The sequence below is a fragment of the Xiphias gladius genome, chromosome 19, assembly GCF_016859285.1.
Source record: "Xiphias gladius isolate SHS-SW01 ecotype Sanya breed wild chromosome 19, ASM1685928v1, whole genome shotgun sequence".
NCBI classification, from domain to species: domain Eukaryota; kingdom Metazoa; phylum Chordata; class Actinopteri; order Istiophoriformes; family Xiphiidae; genus Xiphias; species Xiphias gladius.
Genome location: NC_053418.1, coordinates 28,186,446 through 28,204,438, shown reverse-complemented (window position 1 = coordinate 28,204,438; position 17,993 = coordinate 28,186,446). Strand labels below are relative to the sequence as shown.

The following is a 17,993-nucleotide window of genomic DNA, read 5'->3' as shown; positions in this document are numbered from 1 at the left end:
TAGTTTATTTTGACGCAATCCCACATACACCATCCTACTGCCCCAAATACTGTACTAACTAACGCACCTAATGTGTATTAATCTTCCCCCGAAATGCACTATTGAGTAATTAACTGACCAGCTGTTTAAGGAAACTACTCAGCCTGTTTTAAAAACGAAGCTATATATTTGTAAGTTGTGAGGGTTAGAGATTTATGTCTTCAGTAGGAACCAATGGACTAACACATTGCTGGTTTTGATCTTTTCATTGGATTTGCTGATGATAAGAAAAATAAAAAAATAATAAAAAAATAATGGGCCTGGTTCCCATATTCAGTATTGTTAAATGCAGCAATCTTTTATGCAACAAAGATGCTAAATTAAGCCTTACTAAACGTAACAACCATGAAGAGTTTGTAGAAAGTTGTAAAGTGACTTTACATTTGGTCATCAAATAAGGTGTCTTTTCACCTGCTGTGGTCGTGCAAATACATAGATTACCCAGTAATAATAATAATAACTAGATTCCTTACACTTTACCACACTATCACCAAAATTGTTGTAGCACCTTCAATAAGTGAACATTTAGACAAACCACCAAGACTTTGCATGTTTAGGCTGCTACTTTCTTTAATATCCAAGCTTTGTTGCCAGCAAGAAAGAAGGGGCTTGCCGTCCTAGTCTCAGATCAGATCGAAGATCACCCCCTCCTATTCATAAAGCAGCTTTAGGGCACATTGTTGTCTGGCAGATGCTGTAGGTCTAACAGCTGAAAGACAGAATTCGTGGTTTTAATTGGCGATAAAAATGCATTTTTGTACCATTTTTAAGGCTTTGTTTGGCCTGTAATTTAATTTGTTTTAATAATTGAAAATTCTACGCTATCCTGGCAACAACTGAGATAGACGACTGAATAGATTTTGCAGTGCAGTATTAACACACTACACTGAAACCAAGGCTAAAACTAAAATTAGTAATAGTAACAATTTGCTCTAAGTCCACTGTTTGAGACTGGATGGATGCTCTGAAGTGTATATTTCAATGGCAGGTACACACACACACGCACACACACACACACACACACACAAACACAGATGTCAACTTTAAATAGGTAAATAGTCACAAAATGTTTCTTTAGTTACTTGTGTAACTCTGGTTCTCTGAGTAGTATGAGTGCAATGTCTCAGTATAGGATATGCCTCCATCCCCCTCCCGCACAGTGACAAACACTATGAAAAACAACTTTAGGTTACTTCACTGTGATGGCTCACTCTGTGATAGCCCACTTTGCAAGGAGGCATATCCTGTAGTGAAACACCAAAACAAATGCTCTGAAAGATAACCGACTGTCAAGCCAAACATTACACAGCTCTGTAACACTTTCATAGCACAAGTTTGCATTCAGGATTTACTATTTTTATCACCTATCCCCATTATTTCCCCGCTCCCTCTCAGCAAAAACAATTTCCTTTGGGTTTTTGTATAATTTTGCATCTATACTGTACATGTTTCTCCCCTTGTCAGTTTTCTGAAGCTTATTTGCCCCCTCTGTGCTTTTGTCTGTAACTTGTTTCTGTCCCTTTGAAGGTCCTTCTCTCCCTCTGTATGTTTCAATGTTGCTCCCTTTATGTTTTTGTAGGAGTTATGTCTGCACCCCAGTCCATCACTTCCTGAGGTAAACCCAACCGCCTTCTAGCAAAGGTGGTGGATGATGATGATTACATGTGTAAAAGCATACATAATCATGTTCTCATTATATACATCCTTGAAAGCAAGACCACATAAATTAAAACAGACCTGCCCTGCATTGTTGTACACCATGTTACGGGCTTTTCTGTTCATTCAATGAGTCCAGTCCCATGTTGTCCATCCACGTGTTAGCAGGAGTTCTTAAAGAGTGCAGTGCAGTATGCAAGGTGTTGAAGTCATACATGTGTAGAAGGTGAGTATGAAGAATGTAACTGCAGGATGGAACGTTGAGAACATGGAATAGTTATTTTCTGTTCCTAATCTGTGCAGTAAATAGATTGACTTATTTGATAAAATGCCACATCAAAAGATGGCATTGTTACATGTAATTTCCCACTGTATTATCATGTGAAAAGAAAGTACTGTTTTTAGTTCACACAGTATCAAAAGTGCATGCATTCAGCCATTTCACAATACTGTATTACACAGACATTGACGGTAAAAGTTGCATGTCAAAGCATGGTAATGTGGCCATGCTTGGCCTTTGTTCAGACATATCCATGGAAGAGCGTTCTCCACAGTAGACTGATAAATGAAGCCAGTGGTTTGCTGTGTTGAAAGTTCCATTGCAACTTGGTCATACTGTAAATCATTAAAGCATGTAGGGACGATGTGTGTCATCATGAGATATGAAATGAAATATACTGCTGGTTTTATGTGCCATGAAGTCATGAAGTATAAAGTACATACATGCTGAATGTTTTGAACCTCAAAGGAAACCATGCCTGTCGGTGTATCCATTGGAAATGCTTATATCCCTTGTAGAAATGAATTGTTGTGACAAAACTCTGGCACTGACATCAAAGTGGAGGGGCTTCAAAATTAATGTACACGGTATTTTATATTGTAATATCAATTTTCCAGCATTAATGATTTGTCTGGTTCTTCTCCGGCCCCTCCCTTAGTAAGGAGCAGCAGAAGTCAGCGAAGACAATGTCGGTGTGGGAGCAGAGGGCAAACCAGCTGAGGAGGCAGAACCGGGCAAGCTGTGAGGCCCTGTACAGTGAGCTGGAGCCTGAGGAGCGTCTCCGCCTGTCCTCGGCCCTCCACATCCGGCCCGACATGAAGACCCACCACGACCGGCCACTGCTTGTTGAGCCCTGCGACGGGCCTTTGCTGGGCAGCCACCAGCACCATCATCATAAGCCTTGCATGCAAGAGGAGGCTGAGACTGCTGCTGACCCCCCTGTGCCTCACCAACCACGCCGCCACCACCGCCACAGAGACAGGGACCGGACCAGAACAAAAGAGGAGACAAATGATAATGGTGACACTGGTGGGAGGCACCATGTCCACCACAGTCGCTTCAAAGACCACGAAGGCAGCCGGGGCAGAGAGGGGAAGAGTGACAGATCCCGCAGCCGAGAGGGAGGCAGGAAGCATCACCATCAGAGCTCGGTGGATGACAGCGGAGGTGGAGGGGTCACAAGTGAGAGAGAGCATCGCCATCACCATTCACACCGGCAGTCCCGAGGGGGCAACGTGACAGTGAACAGTGGAGGGAGGGGAGAGCAAAGAACCCGGCACAAAGATGGACGTTCTTCTAACAGGGATGGGGATAGGAATTCCAGAGGAAACAGTGGTGCCAGTGGAGAGAGGAGGAGACATCGGACTCATGGATCAAGGGGCCAATGCACAGCTGAGGGAGAGGAGTCCAATGAGAGAGAGAAGACCCATGGTCACAGGTAAAATGATCTAAAAATCAAAACTACTGCATGGTCAATACTCTTTACTCTGAACAGTGACTTTTGCAGGGCTCTGAGCTCATTTAAGCCAATAATGGTCAAATACAGATTCAGTTTCTTAGACAGCTTTTTATATCTGTTTAATAATGCTGTGGAGTCAGAAAGTATCAGGACAATGATGTTTTTTTGGCTCAGTACTCAAGTATATTGGAAAGGACTTGGCTTTAATCATCAGTCAGGAATACATATAAACGTGGCAGCACGAAGAGTAAGCACGATGCCACATGACTTGAAAAATGTAATGACAATTTGGTTAAAAGTGCAGTCAGGCTAAAATTTCTCTTAGTGGAAGGATTAATTTAATATCTGTGTTTTTTTTTTCTCTTTCTGTCATAGGACATGGAACACACAGACATAATTTAAAAAAAAAACGTACCCCTGCCACATGTCTACCACTCCATGTATAGAGGGCAGTATACTTGTGTAATGTATTATGTCCCATAACAAGACTAGGTCAAAACGTAGTATATGGCTTGACTGCATATGGTCAATGTGGGAAACTGAGTACATGTCAAATACTACATGCTACTTGTTAACCAGCAGTCACTTCCAAGCCATTTCCAAGCTGCTGTTCTGCACTGCTAAAATTCTGATTTTATAACCATGACGTTGTCTCACAAAATCCCCATACAAATAAGTTAAAGACAACAGCTGTGCTGTGATTTCCGCTATACTTACTTGTAAAATGATCACTCAGAGAGAAATTTAGAAGCTCATTCACGTCTGTGTCAGCTGCTGTGTGGTCAATTGAATGAGACACATAGAGAGGAGTGCCTGCGAAGGGAAAGCCGGGCAGTATTGCTAGTGGGACAATACGCTAGGTCGCTAAAGGGGTCTGGAAAGTTGGTAAATCTAGCAACAAAGGCGCTAAGTTGGCAACAAGGCCTATAAATGCCCCGTTGATGACGTAATAGATGAAAGCATACAGTATCACTGTCCTAAGTATTTTGAAATGCACTTGCCTTTTAGAAGGAAAATCATTATTTGAAGGAGAAAGATTATTAAATATTTTGCATCTGCATTTAGAATAAAACCTTCACATTATCTCATTTTGCAGTTACCCAGCAATATTAAATGGTGCTTCTACTGGTCTGTAAATGTTTAACCAGATCCATAACATTTTGTTAACTCCAACAAAATGTCACTGAAGGTGGTGGCAAGTAACACAGTAATTGTTTATCCGCCAGGACATATGCATGAGATATTATTCGAGAGTATACTGTATATTAATATCTAAGATGCTACCTCTGTTCTAGGGACAAGTTTGGTGACTCAGATGGGGAGTCCCTGGCCATCTCCCCCCAGCAGGGCTCTGGGGGGGCCAACTGGCCTCCTGACCAACTAGAGGACTCGGACAACCAGCGGAATGTCAGGCGAACTGGCCAAACCTCCATCCAAATTCCTCCTGTGACTGTCACCTCCCCACCTGGAGAGACCACCCTCATACAAAGTCAGTTATCAAGTTGCAAACATAATATGACTTAGATTATTTCTCTGGCAGCCATTATGTTGAAGGTTAAAACAAGTACAGTATGCTGAGTACAGAGCTGAAATCATTTAATGTGAATAGAGCAAGGTGAGGTAATTCTTAAACAGATGGTGTCTGTAATGTCTGCTATTTGCACGTGCAGTTAGTGTCTGTATCGGCGCTCCATGGATGGTGGAAACCATGCATGATAACCCAGGGAAAACAAAACAAAATGTACTTTAGATGTGAGATGTAGATATTCATCAGGTGTTTGCCTTTTCATAAAGGATGAATACTACCCCAAGAAAATATTTTTTCTGAACTCCATTTACTCAATTTAAGTTTTAAAGATGTAAAAAACAAAGTAGATAAGGGAAATAAAATGGCAAAAACAAGACAGAAAGAAAAACAAAACTAAATACACCTTCATTCTCATTCTCGTGAATGCAATATCTCAGGAATGCCATGACGGGGTTTCTTCCAATTTGGCATAAACATTCACTTGGACTCAAGGATGAACTCTTTAGATTTTGGTGGTTCAAAGGTCAAAGGTCAAGGTCACTGTGACCTCACAAAACACATTTTTGGCCATAAGTAAAGAATTCATATGCTAAGTATGACAAAATATACTTAATACTTTTTATTCAATTCCTTTGAAGTCTTCGCTACATGTATTAGTCCAGACAGACATGAATGTAACACAACAACTTGACTGGTTGGCAGAGGCATACAACTGCAAGGCAGTAATTCTAGTTTCTAATTTAACAAAGTAAAAAATGTCTCTAATCTATAAATGGTGAGTGGTGGTGGTGAGAATGGGAGATTTCCACAGGAAGAGTCAAGCCTCTAGTTTAAAGGTCTTTCATATGACTTTGGATCAAAAGTGTAAGGGTAACCCCAGGCAAAGGAGTTATTTCAGATGGTTCAACAGGGGTTGAGACTTTTTGTGAAAATGTATAGAAAATTTTTCAACCAATAGTTGTGTATATGGGGACCAAAACATATAACCTAACATATAGGTCAGGGGTCACCTATGGCTTGCTTTTACATCCTAAACAGCCTGAACCTTGTTAAATGGTAATGGTAAAGAATCTTTGACTGTCTCACACTCTGCCCTATAGAACATGTGGAAGAAAAATTCTAATTTATTTTCCAATTGTAAAATAGATGTGATTAATGTTGGGGCTTGCAATTCAATGCTACTCTGCTATGTCTAAGTTTATTGTTTCAATTGAACTATCTGCCCTCCCAGTGAACAGTATTGACTGTGAGACAATACCTATGAATGAGAAGAACTTGGAGGATCTAGGTCAAAGTGGACCCAAACCCATCCTGCCTTACAGTTCCATGTTCATCTTTGGACAGACCAATCCGTGAGTTGCCTCAACATGGAAAACATTTAAATGACAAATTTACAATTTTTTATAATGGTTTCCTTCCTATACTCTTCTAGTGTTTGTAGATAGTATATATCCTGGTATTTCTTAACTTGTCTCAGTGTGTTTGACAGCTTACTTTTTTGTACTATATTTAGTCATTCATATTATTTTCTTAGAGATTTCTTAATTGTTTACAATACATACAGTTTTTCTGCATGATGTTTACCTGTTACCCTGTTGCTTTATCTCTGCCATCATAGTCTACTTTTGCCTCTCTGTTTTTAGTGATTAGTTTTCAGAAGGCTGCACTCTTGACACTGGCGAAGGTGCAAGAAGCCCAAAAATGTAGAGCTGTCCTTTTCCAAATATAGAGAAAGGAAGCTTTTGGACCAAGCTTTTGGTCACTACACCTTTATCAGGAACTTTTTTTTTTAACAAAATGGGAAAAGAACTTCACAGCTGTAGTTCCTAAGGTTCAGTTGGCAGCTACAATTGTGAACTGCATTTTCCATGTGTACTCATATGACAAAGCAAGGATGTGCTCAATTTGACGTCATTATAAGCTGTTAGATTTGTCTTTGTTAAACATTTTCCCTGATGAAGTGACTGTTAGTTTGACTTTATTTTAACCCTTGCTTTAGACTTAAATATTTGTGTTTTAGAGGATAAAGAGTGAGGAGATAGAACTAAATCTTTGTTATATCTGTGTCTACTGCCTACTGTTCCTCTAAATCTACCTCTCTCTGTCCGTCCGTGCCTTTCTCTCCTCAGGCTGAGGCGGTTGTGTCACTACATTGTGACTCTGCGGTATTTTGAGATGTCCATCCTAGTTGTCATTGCTATGAGCAGTATCGCTTTGGCAGCAGAGGACCCTGTCTGGACAAATGCCCCACGCAACAATGTTAGACACAGTGCACATCAATATATATAAATACACATAAATGTATGCAATACTCACTACATTCATGCATACAAAACTAAGATAAGTGTTTCTCTTTTAAAATTCTTGTCAGTATGGAGTTGCGCATGCTAGGTAAATTAACCTTAGGTAATTAGGTAATGAGAACACCAGCGTCTTCCCATGAGATCATTGACTCTGGTGCTCAATGCTAACACGTGTGTTTCCTAAAACAGGGAACACACACCTACAAACCAATATGATACAATCGATTGACTTCATGCTGTACTAACTCAGTCTCTTTTTTGCAGGTGCTCAAATATCTGGACTATGCCTTCACTGGTGTTTTCACTTTTGAAATGGTGATCAAGGTAAACATGTACTATAGATAAACACAAAATTAAAACACTAATAGCCTCAGTGTTTCACTGCCTTTTTCTTCCTCTGAGTTAAACTGTCTATAAACTGAAAGTCCTTAAGTGATGAATGCGGAGAGGCAGTCAGTGCCAGGACCTCACCTCCTTGTGACAATTATAGTGTACTCAGGATATCAGGCAGCTTTACCCATTTTATTAATAATCCACTGAATTTTCATAAAGAATCTTCACCACTTGCTGTCTATAACTGATTAATCAAACACAGTGCTGATTAATCCCATTGGTATTTTGAAATTAACAATTTATAAATGTCCTCATAAGCAGTTTAATGTACAGGTTGGTGTTTAACCTGCTGGGTATTGCTGCCTGCTGCACATCCACCAGAAGGTTGTTTCTTACTTTCTCCTTCCGCCTTCTGCGCCTGCCGACCTTTATCCCCAACTGCTTGTCTTGTGTTGCCTTCCTCCGTTCCCTTTACATTAGACTCTTAAAGTCTAACGTAATTAATTTCAAAATGCTTTATGAAATGATTAATTTATTAATTAATAGTCAGTGATCATCAACCATAAAATTATTATATGAAAATAAATAGTCACCAAAGATATTATATAGTAGATTTGGCCATTATAGCCCTAATAACACAGTTTCATATCAGAATTATGGTAATTTAAATAAATAACATTTAATCAAATAAAACAAAATAAAACAGCCTAAAGTACAATGGAAAATAAAAAGACATAACAGTGGTGTCTTTGGCTTAGATGGTGGACCTGGGCCTGCTTCTTCATCCTGGATCCTACTTCAGAGACCTGTGGAACATTCTGGACTTCATAGTGGTCAGTGGGGCGCTGGTGGCTTTTGCATTTTCGTAAGTTCAAAATCTCCTATCTTTTTGTCATAAAATAAGAAGTCTCCGATTTGTAAGTTTGTTAATCCTGATCATCAGATTCGGCGGATACATCTGGTGTACCAGGTGTAATAAACAGTATATACCAAACTTAAATGAGAACTGTCATGTAATTTGGATTGTGAGGGGCAAAACCCACCTTGCAGCTTCTAGAATGCCAAATGGTCATTAGAGGAAAGAGGAACAGTATGTTGAAACCATAAAGTGGAAGGTAATTTACCGGTAGAATTCATCTTTTGGTAAAGACTTTCAAGCCTTTGAAAGCCCTGACGCTGGCCAAAAGCTGTTTAAAAAAGAACAGTTATTATGTCTTATAAGTCAAGTTCTGCAAATATGTGGAACCCTTTCGTTCTACTACCCTGCCAATTCACTAGATGATGAACTTAAGTGGATCCAGTAATTAGTGAACACCCACTTTTTATGAGACTCATATTCATATCCTTATCCCAGGTCTGATGGCTGAGAATGCATTATGCAGATGTCATTGTATGGATCCACAAGGATGAAAGTGTAAACCCATAGAGCCCTGTTAGAAGGCTTTGCCTGTATTTATAGAGCTAGAATTATAAAATATAGTCATCAATATGGTGTTTTTAGGTGACAGTCTTTTATGTGACAGTTCTATTTTTGCATTTTATTTGTGATTCAGTAGTGTGTGTGCGTGTGTGTGTGTGTGTGTGTTTGTGTGTGTTAATGTTGTGGTGTTGTGCAGTGTGTTTATTGACGTGACCCTCTCCCTGTTTCTGTGCTGGGATCGTTTTGAAGGAGCTTCATGGGGTAATGCCTCCTCTATCTCTCTCATTTTGCTTGTATGTGTCATTATCAGTGTGTATGTATGTGTGAGAGGAAACACACATGGCTGACAAAGTAATTTCCTCACATATTCAGTCTTACGTCTTTAAATATATTCAGGTTTTCTTTGAAGGCATGTCATTGGATGAGGAGTGCAGCTCTATTTTCTACGATTAGGAGTACAATTCCTCAGCAGAAAAAAACTGTTGTTTGTTTCAGTAAAGCTAAATAAGAATTAAAATTGATTAAAATAAAATAAAAAAATCATTAACACATTCTTTTAGGCTTAGTTATTTAGTGAATTCCAGTAGTTATTTGATGTGTAGAAATGTAGGAATGAACTCATTTGGTGTAACCACTCTTAAGTTTAGGAGTGGTTAAACCACCTATATTGCCTGATAGGGCAATTTGACACTCATGACTACAGAGATGAAAATTTGACATTTTTTAACTGAACCATGCGATTTTTCTTTCTCAAAATACAACACAAAGAGCAACTGCGTTGAATTCTGGTCTAAAGGCTACTGTCAGTGGACAATCACCTCATCTTCACTGGATTTCTCTCTGTTTCATTGTTAATTGTTGGTGCAAAACGGTGATTGAAGAAAGACCCAAACAGCAAAGTCTGCTCAGAATTACAAGATGCATCACTATCAGCTGTTAAAATGTATTTTTCCTTGAAAAGACTGTAAGGCATGCAGTATATGAAGGGAAATTGCTTGTGAGGTTTGGTGTTTTTTGCAGTGTTCACTGTTGTGCCTGGGATACATTCCTATCTCGTCGTCCATCTAAGACCTTCCGTTACTTGACCCTCATGTGCCTGGCTAAAGGTGCTTCCTCCATGCTGTCCTCTCTTACGGAGGGGCATGTCACCTGCGTGTTCATCATCATTATCTTCCTCGAGCCTCTGATGGGAGGTATTTTCATCAGTACTTTCCTCGACACAGCTCTGCTTGGACTGGAATGATACCATCAATTTCATATTCTCTATTATTAATTCACCAGAAGCTTGCTAATGTAGCAAGCGAGCTGCTGTCAGGGAATATCAATCTTCTCTGTGATCTTAGCATGCATATTACATTGACTGTATGACATGTATGCTGTTAGCTATAGGTTGCCCTATGACCATATCAACACATCATTTTCCATTTACGTGGATTTACATACTTAACCTGTATCTGTCCGACTCAGCGTCATGCTGCAGATGGGGATATGTTTATATGGTGTGGTTCCAAACCTGTACTGGACAGCATTTGTTAATACTTTTTCATGAGTGAAATTCATATATAGTACTTTTCAGCAACTGACAGCTTGTATGAGTGTTCAATATTAAATAAGACATTATGAAATGATGCTAACTACTTTACTATCTACAGTATTAGCCTAGCACTACTTGCAGGGTAAAGAGTTAGCATATCATTAGATAACTATATTAGTTTGTGGGGTTACAGGTTAGTTAAAAAAAGCATCATTCAAGACTGGCACATCCACTGTGTAGTATATCCCCACTGTGTGGAAGCTGGTCCTGGATGTTACTACAGATACTATCAGAGTTTAGGCCAACATAGGCAGCTCTGTCCTGTTCTTTTACATTCCAGCAACCCCAGCCAACTGTAACCAAGATAGTGCTACTTTGTCATATACTTTGGTTTGTCCTAATCATAAACACCCTTTTACTTTTAATGTTACAAGGGAAAACATACTGTTTAAATATATGGGCTAGTGTGTAAGCTAAACAGCCAGACAAGGTTATTTTAGAATAAGGTAACAGTCTGAAGTTTTTCCTTGCTATACTTAATATTTGGACTGACTAGCTCTATATTGACTTTTCGCCTGGGACATGCAGCTTTAACCTAGGATGATATCATGTATGTCGTATATTTAAGACCCTTTTACAAAATCCTTCTTGGAATTTGTTAGCTTGAAACATTAAAAAGTCAGGCGTGTCTGCAGCCTCATGGAGCTCAAATTAGCTAGCTAGCTACAGCTGATTAAGTCTACTGCAACATTTGTCATTTCCGCTGAAAAATCAACAGTTGTTGGCTGGAAATAAAAAGGCTGCTACTGTCTATTTCGGCCTGAAATCGATAACCTATTGTTCCTAAGAATTTCGAATGTTAAATCTGCCGCCATTGTCATAGTAAATTGCATATATTCTGTACGAGAATGAAAGCTTGACAGGGGTAGCAACAGTAAGTGGGTGAGGCTTAGCGAACAGTTAATTCAAAATGTCTGTATTTAAAAAATTTTAAAATTTAAAATAATTGTATTGAATTAAATTGACCTGTAGTAATCTCTGTTATTGCGAAAAGAAACAGGATGAAATTCAATTTCATAATAAATAGCTGAATATTAAAAGTTTATTCTATGTTTCAATTTCATAGTTATATTACATATTTTTTCTGTATTTACTCATGATTTTATTTCATAATGTCTCATTTATTTATTTATTATAGAATGCTTCGGATCTCCTTGGCTGTGATTCTATCTTGTTATCAGTCCCACATACCAGATTCTTCAACCGGTTATATCAAACTCAAACAAATTATTTGCAAAGGCTATTTGGCTCCAGGTCACTTCCATATTGGCAGTTACAGATAGAAAGTCTCGTTGGATTGACAGCTGTCATTCACTCACCATGCATGTCTCTGGAGCTCGGTCTGCCTGCCATCCATTTGATCGACTGCTTATGGCAAAGAAAACAAACCATAGCATCTCCATCAAAGCTGAATCTGTGAATCTGTCATCTCACCTACTGGAACCTCTCAAGTCTTGAGCTCAGTCTGCAGCTTTTTGGTGCATTTCACATTTGATGCTGCAAAGTACAATAGTGCCTTTTATTATCAGCTTGAGGTCCTAGTGATTGGTTCTGACTGAGAAGTTGTAGCAGCATGCAATTACAGAACAAGTGCTGAACAAGTACCTGTCTTAATTACCAACTGTCTTGATTTGTTTTCTTTCACTGATAGGGTGCCTTCAAAAATAACAGGCACGTTCAGCATACAGTAACACCTACTATTTTCTCCTCATATGGCCTGATATTCTGTAGTTGAATCCATTGTGGAGCCTATCTTTACTGGGATTTACTCATGCTGTTGTCTGCTACAAACCAGAATATATACAATTTTACATCTGTCTTCATAAATAGAAACTATAGTGTTGTCATCTGATGCAAACATATGCTTTATTTTGTTTGTATGTGTGAAGCATCCATAAATGTGCTGTACCTTGTTTTACCACTGTTTTCCCCCAAGTAGATCGCAACAAGGTGTGACCAGGTGGGGAACCCTCCTATGCCACCCTGACCCCCTCCCTGATCCCTTACCCTATACCCATATCCTTACCCTAACCCTTCAACCTTCTCTAACTACCATTCTTCTTATATTTAGATCGGCTTCATGTATAAAATAATTAACCCATACTCCAGTGAATCAAATGTTATTTCAACACAACAGTAACCTCTGTCTGACAGCTTTCAACTGAAACCTGCCTCTGCCTACCAAAACCATCAATAGTTTAAGCCATTTCATTCCAAAATGCTATATTTCCCTTTGGGTGGAAAAATATCTTGATATCTTGATATTTGATATTCTATGTTAGGTTCAGATTTTCAAGCCTTATTGCATCTTATCTAATACAGTACTCACATTTCATATATAGTTTTAGAGGGTTATTGGTTACTGTGATCATTCTTCCTCTCCATACTGACTGTGAAGTGATCCCTACCTACATAACGCCAATGAAAGAGATAGAGATCAAAATCCAGTCCTTGTTGTGTGCAAAAATGCCTCTAAAGTTCAGCAGGAACTTCTATAGTCTGTTTTAGAGAAATAATGTGGGTATCTTACAAAGTTATAGTCTTTTTAGTACAAAAGTCCCTCTTTGTGTTTCCTTACTGTGACATGGCAGAGGATAATCACTGGTAGATGCATTTAGGTTGTTGCTGGGATAAAGCACCGCCAATGAAACAACTTGATTACCGCAATGGAGATAGCTAGTTTTGTGTAATGCAGGCTGCCCTACCTTAATATTAGCACTGGCTGAAAAAAGCATATTTGCACAAAATGAGGTTTGTGGACTCCCTGGATTGGCATATCCTAGCTACTGTACCTTGAATACTTTTGTCTGTATGGTGCATCCAGAGTGTGAGTTACTAGTATCAATTGACAGACATCAACTGATGGGATGCTAAGCAACATGGCCAATGGGTGTTGTACATGAGATTAATTTTTAAACCTTTGCAACCCCTGTGGAATGCTTCTTTCCTAAATTCCCTGCCTTGCGTGAGTTCTCACCCACTGGCTTCTATGCGTTGGCATATTATGCATTTGCTCCACCTCTAAAATGTGTTTTGTGTTCAGTCTGAACACATATTTACTTTAGTTGCTCTGTGATGTAATATTTCATACATAGTGTGGAATGGGGAATTTATAACTCTTTCAACGTCCGTATGGCATATGAGTAATGTATTAAGATATACTTGAAAAAATCTGAACCTGTCCTTTAAATTATTTTTTAATGCAACTGGCTTGCTGAGTATTGCAATCCATACTCCCCAGTATAAAGTGAGAGAGAGGAAGAGAGAGACAAAACAGACTTTGGAGTGAAGTAAAAACAGAGCAGTGTTGAGAGAGTTGGAAGAGGGATTATGTTTTCAAGGCCGATTTTCTGTTTTCATTCCAGGAAAATGATGAACAGCTGTGGCCTCATCCACATCTGAGCCAGATGTCCTCATTATCATTTGAACCTTCACACTCCCCTAAGCGTCACATTTTAGTCCCTGTATAAAGCCCAATCTCACTTTTTCTCCTGTTTCCTCACTACATCTGGGTGTTGAGGGGTATTCTTTGAAAGCTATCAGAATATCTTATGTGGTTGTTCCCTTAGCCCTCTTTGTAAATGTATGAGTGTCCGTACTAAAAACACTCTGGCCATATTTCACTGTAAAGCATGCTAGACTAATGTGCATAAGAGCATGGTAGTTGTTGCATGTGGTTGTGACTGGAGTAAAGGGACCTCATAAGGTCACAGAGGAAGACAGACACTAGGTCATCATATCACATGGAAGCCATGCTGTTTGTCACCCCACATCTAATTGCAGTGGTGCTCAAAGTGGGATTTTTGGGGGGCTTCTAGATAGCATGTGGCAGCATATGGAACTCTACACTTTACTTAATTTCAGAAAATGTTGTAGTATGAGTTATTAAAGAGTAGCCAATTGAGTCATACTTATGTTTCACTATTACTACTATTATCTTCCACCAACATTAATAGATGTACATTAAAGTTCAGGTGAACCACAATGACCTATGGACAAAATCTGAATTGCTTCTGCCCGATATTAGGTTTGCAAGTTCATCAGTGCTTTAATGGTATAAGCTTTCCCAGAGAGGCTGAGCAGTGTAATATCCCAGTAATTGGAGCATACCCTCCACTCCCTTTTTAAAAAATGGGAACCACCACCCTGGTCTGCCAGTTCAACTTTCTCTCAGTCTTGTTCACAAATGAGGGTAAAACTGAACAGCAAGGTCGACAGGCCTGAAGGTGAAGCTCTCAAAATACCAGTCTATCTGCATTCCAACCCTTACCTACGGTCAAGATATTTGGGAGGTGACCTAAAGAATGAGAATGAAAACTGCATCAGTCAATTTCCAAAACCGACATGCACTTTACAGAGTGATTGGCCAGGTGTGTGGGGATGGGAAAGTAGGCTGGTTTTGAACTTTTCTCTCAAGCTCCCTTTTTTGTATTTTCACACAACTACCACCAGCACTTTACTTATGTACAAATGACTGCAACATCTTGAGTTCCTTCAAGCTAAGTGTGCACCCATTAATATTTATTCCCATTTGTATGATTCATCACATCTTCCCACTTTCTATGACAGCAGGAATTTTACCCTGCCACTGAGTGTGGACATTCAGAACAGCTATAAACACATTTGCCTTCAGACATGGTTGGACATAGTAAGAACTATTTCATTTCAAGCATACTCCCCAGCTTAAACCGGAGGCTGCTTTTGAGCATTGCATTAATGGTTACAGGGATTTGAAAGCGATGTTGACCCCACCTCTTCAAAGTTTTTACTGCTGGTGGTTGAGCCCATATAAACAGTTCTGTCGTACATGGTAGTTAGGGAGTGCAGGTTTCCATTTTTTGGCTATGGATAGTAGATCCTTATGTATTCCCATGGGTCACTGTCAGGGAACATGTTGTAGAAATGATCAAACTAGCCAAGAGAAGGCAAAAAAAAAAAAAAAAAAAAAAAGTCACGTCTTTTTGTCACGACATTGTGAGGTATCACAGATGCTGTGTCATTGTCCTCAACGATGACTCATCACACATGATGGAACTAGCAATTGTAAGGAGCCCCCCTAGGGTCAGCTGAGAAAAAAAAGAGCCGTGTAAATCTGTACTCTTGGTTTACAAATCCGTGCCCACAGTTTTGCAATCTGTGCACACAGACTGCAAAACTGCGGTATAATTATAAATTATATAATATAATATAATTATTAATTATTATTATTAATATTATATTATATAATTATATAATTTCCCTGCCCAGTGCTCAATTTTGTACCTGATGCCCCCCATCTGATGGGTCAGGGCTATTATCTTGGCATTACACTGCAGTAGTGTTGGGAGCCAACCTGTTCCACAGTATTGTAAGTGAGTTTGGAAAAGGACAGTGTATTGATAAGGACTTGCCTGTTTAATAATGCCTTTGCTGATGACCTTAGTCCAATGCAGCTTCCACTGTAGGAAAGGATCTAGTGTCACACCTCAAATATATGTCCAAGAAAATCTCCTCGTAGATATTAACCTCATCTGTGATTATTAAGAAATTTCTGGTGCATTGAAGTTTTTGAGAGAGCCAAAAAAAACATGGATTTAGTTTTTTGAGAGTGTTTTGCAAATCATGTTAGAAGCCTGAATTTTGGCAAAGGTATTAAGCCCCTGAATTCTTGTTTTTAAAATTGAAAACTGTATATTCACATTTAAATAATCCACAGTTGGAATTAAAGTTTAAAATAGACACTTATTGATTCACACTTATTAAGAGTTTAACACCAAAAAAAGGTAACAACCCCACAGCTGTCATCCGATTATGATTCAAATATTGCCAAATCCTGATTGGTGCCCTTTTTTGGTTCCCAGCTGGGCCCTGCCCACTTCAAAACAGTAACAGCACAGACAAAAACACAACTATAGAAATATGTTAACTGTTCAAACTTTGGCAAAGAATATTGTGCTCTTTATACCATCATTCATGGTATAAGGCCATTTGAAAAAAACCTTTTTAAGGCCTATAGTTTCATAGGAATGTTGTAGGGAGAGTTGTTGAAAGTTAGTCTGTTATATTATACTCAAATTAAAAGACTGACTTTCTGACAAATAGGGTCATGGTATTGTTAGCACTTTGAGATATGTGTATTCATTTTGCATCAGTCTCCAGTATAGATAAACTCTAGTGTTAGCATGCCCTAGTCAAAAGAAAATCAACCCCAGAAACAAGGATGAAGCAGCTGTTCTTTCTTGTTGAACAGTGGTCAGCTGATCAGTTTGTAGAAAACCCTCTGCTCATATTGTATTTCTGTGTTGAGGACACAAAGTCGAAGTCTTGTGTGCAAATAAGAACACTGGACAAACAAAAGAAATACAAACTGTACAGATGAAGCAGTGAAACTCACAGCAGTTTGTTCAAACATCTCACCTCAGACAATTACATGATAAATTTGTTATTTTTTCTACTAAATGTGCCTTTGCTCTCATGTGTTTCATTGCTAAATCAGCTTTTTGCCAAAATGTGTTTTTTTTCCTTTTAAGTGGCAAACCAGTTTTGGACCGTTATCACTAAGGTTTTAATCACTGAGATGCCCACTCAAAACATCTTGTTGATTAAGATCCCTGATGCACAGTTTTAAGTACGACCACATTTACATGGAGAACTAGAATGGCACAAAGTAGAGCGCATTCCTCCGACAAGGCCAATGTCAAAGAGTGTACACCAGACTTCAGACAATAAAAAATCAAATTACTAGTAAATGATTTGGATCTGCCTGAAAATTTAATGGGTTCTTCCCTGGCCCATGCTTCATCTCTCCAACAAGTTTTGTCCAAATCGGATCGGTAATTTTTGCATACTGTTACTGACATATAAACAGAAACAGGTGAAAACATAACCATAAAGGTAACAATGGAGTCCTCTTTTTACAAAAGGACGAAGGAAGCCTTTCTGTGAATTAACTTTGATTGAATTAACATGATTGACTGCATGTACAAACAGAGATTTCAGACTGACTTGCCTAGCCAGGATTACATGATACAAACAGCTGAATGCTTAGGAGATGTTTGTCTCTGTGTGCGGTTGCCTGTATTGTGCAGTGTTTACTGATCAGGAATAGCATGATAACTAGTCCTACATAGCCTAGTTAGTGTCCTTGAAATGTATTACCTCCAAAACCACACAATCATACATTATAAATATAGTACAATACATTTTTAACTAGTTTACCTCTTACAGATGTTTAAAAGTGTTGCTTTTGATGTTTTGTTTTTAATAGAATCAGCCTTTCTTACAATATATTGTTTTGCAAGAGACTAGGGAAGTCACAATACCAGAAAGTTGTTAGTCTGTACCAATACCATTCAAAGTCAACAATTCTCAACACCATCGTTACCAGAGCAAAATATAGAAA

The 17,993-nt window shown here is 38.8% G+C and overlaps 1 protein-coding gene across 1 annotated transcript in view; it reads left to right on the top strand.

The window, feature by feature from the left end:
- cacna1ba (calcium channel, voltage-dependent, N type, alpha 1B subunit, a) overlaps positions 1-17,993 on the top strand; it is a 162,903-nt gene that overhangs the window by 99,805 nt on the left and 45,105 nt on the right. Inside the window, exons 19-27 of the mRNA XM_040155330.1 lie at positions 1,619-1,654; positions 2,634-3,413; positions 4,730-4,923; positions 6,194-6,314; positions 7,092-7,221; positions 7,530-7,589; positions 8,357-8,463; positions 9,268-9,279; positions 12,552-12,572. Of these exons, the coding sequence (XP_040011264.1) occupies positions 1,619-1,654; positions 2,634-3,413; positions 4,730-4,923; positions 6,194-6,314; positions 7,092-7,221; positions 7,530-7,589; positions 8,357-8,463; positions 9,268-9,279; positions 12,552-12,572 (1,461 nt within the window). The remainder of the gene's footprint in view (positions 1-1,618; positions 1,655-2,633; positions 3,414-4,729; positions 4,924-6,193; positions 6,315-7,091; positions 7,222-7,529; positions 7,590-8,356; positions 8,464-9,267; positions 9,280-12,551; positions 12,573-17,993) is intronic.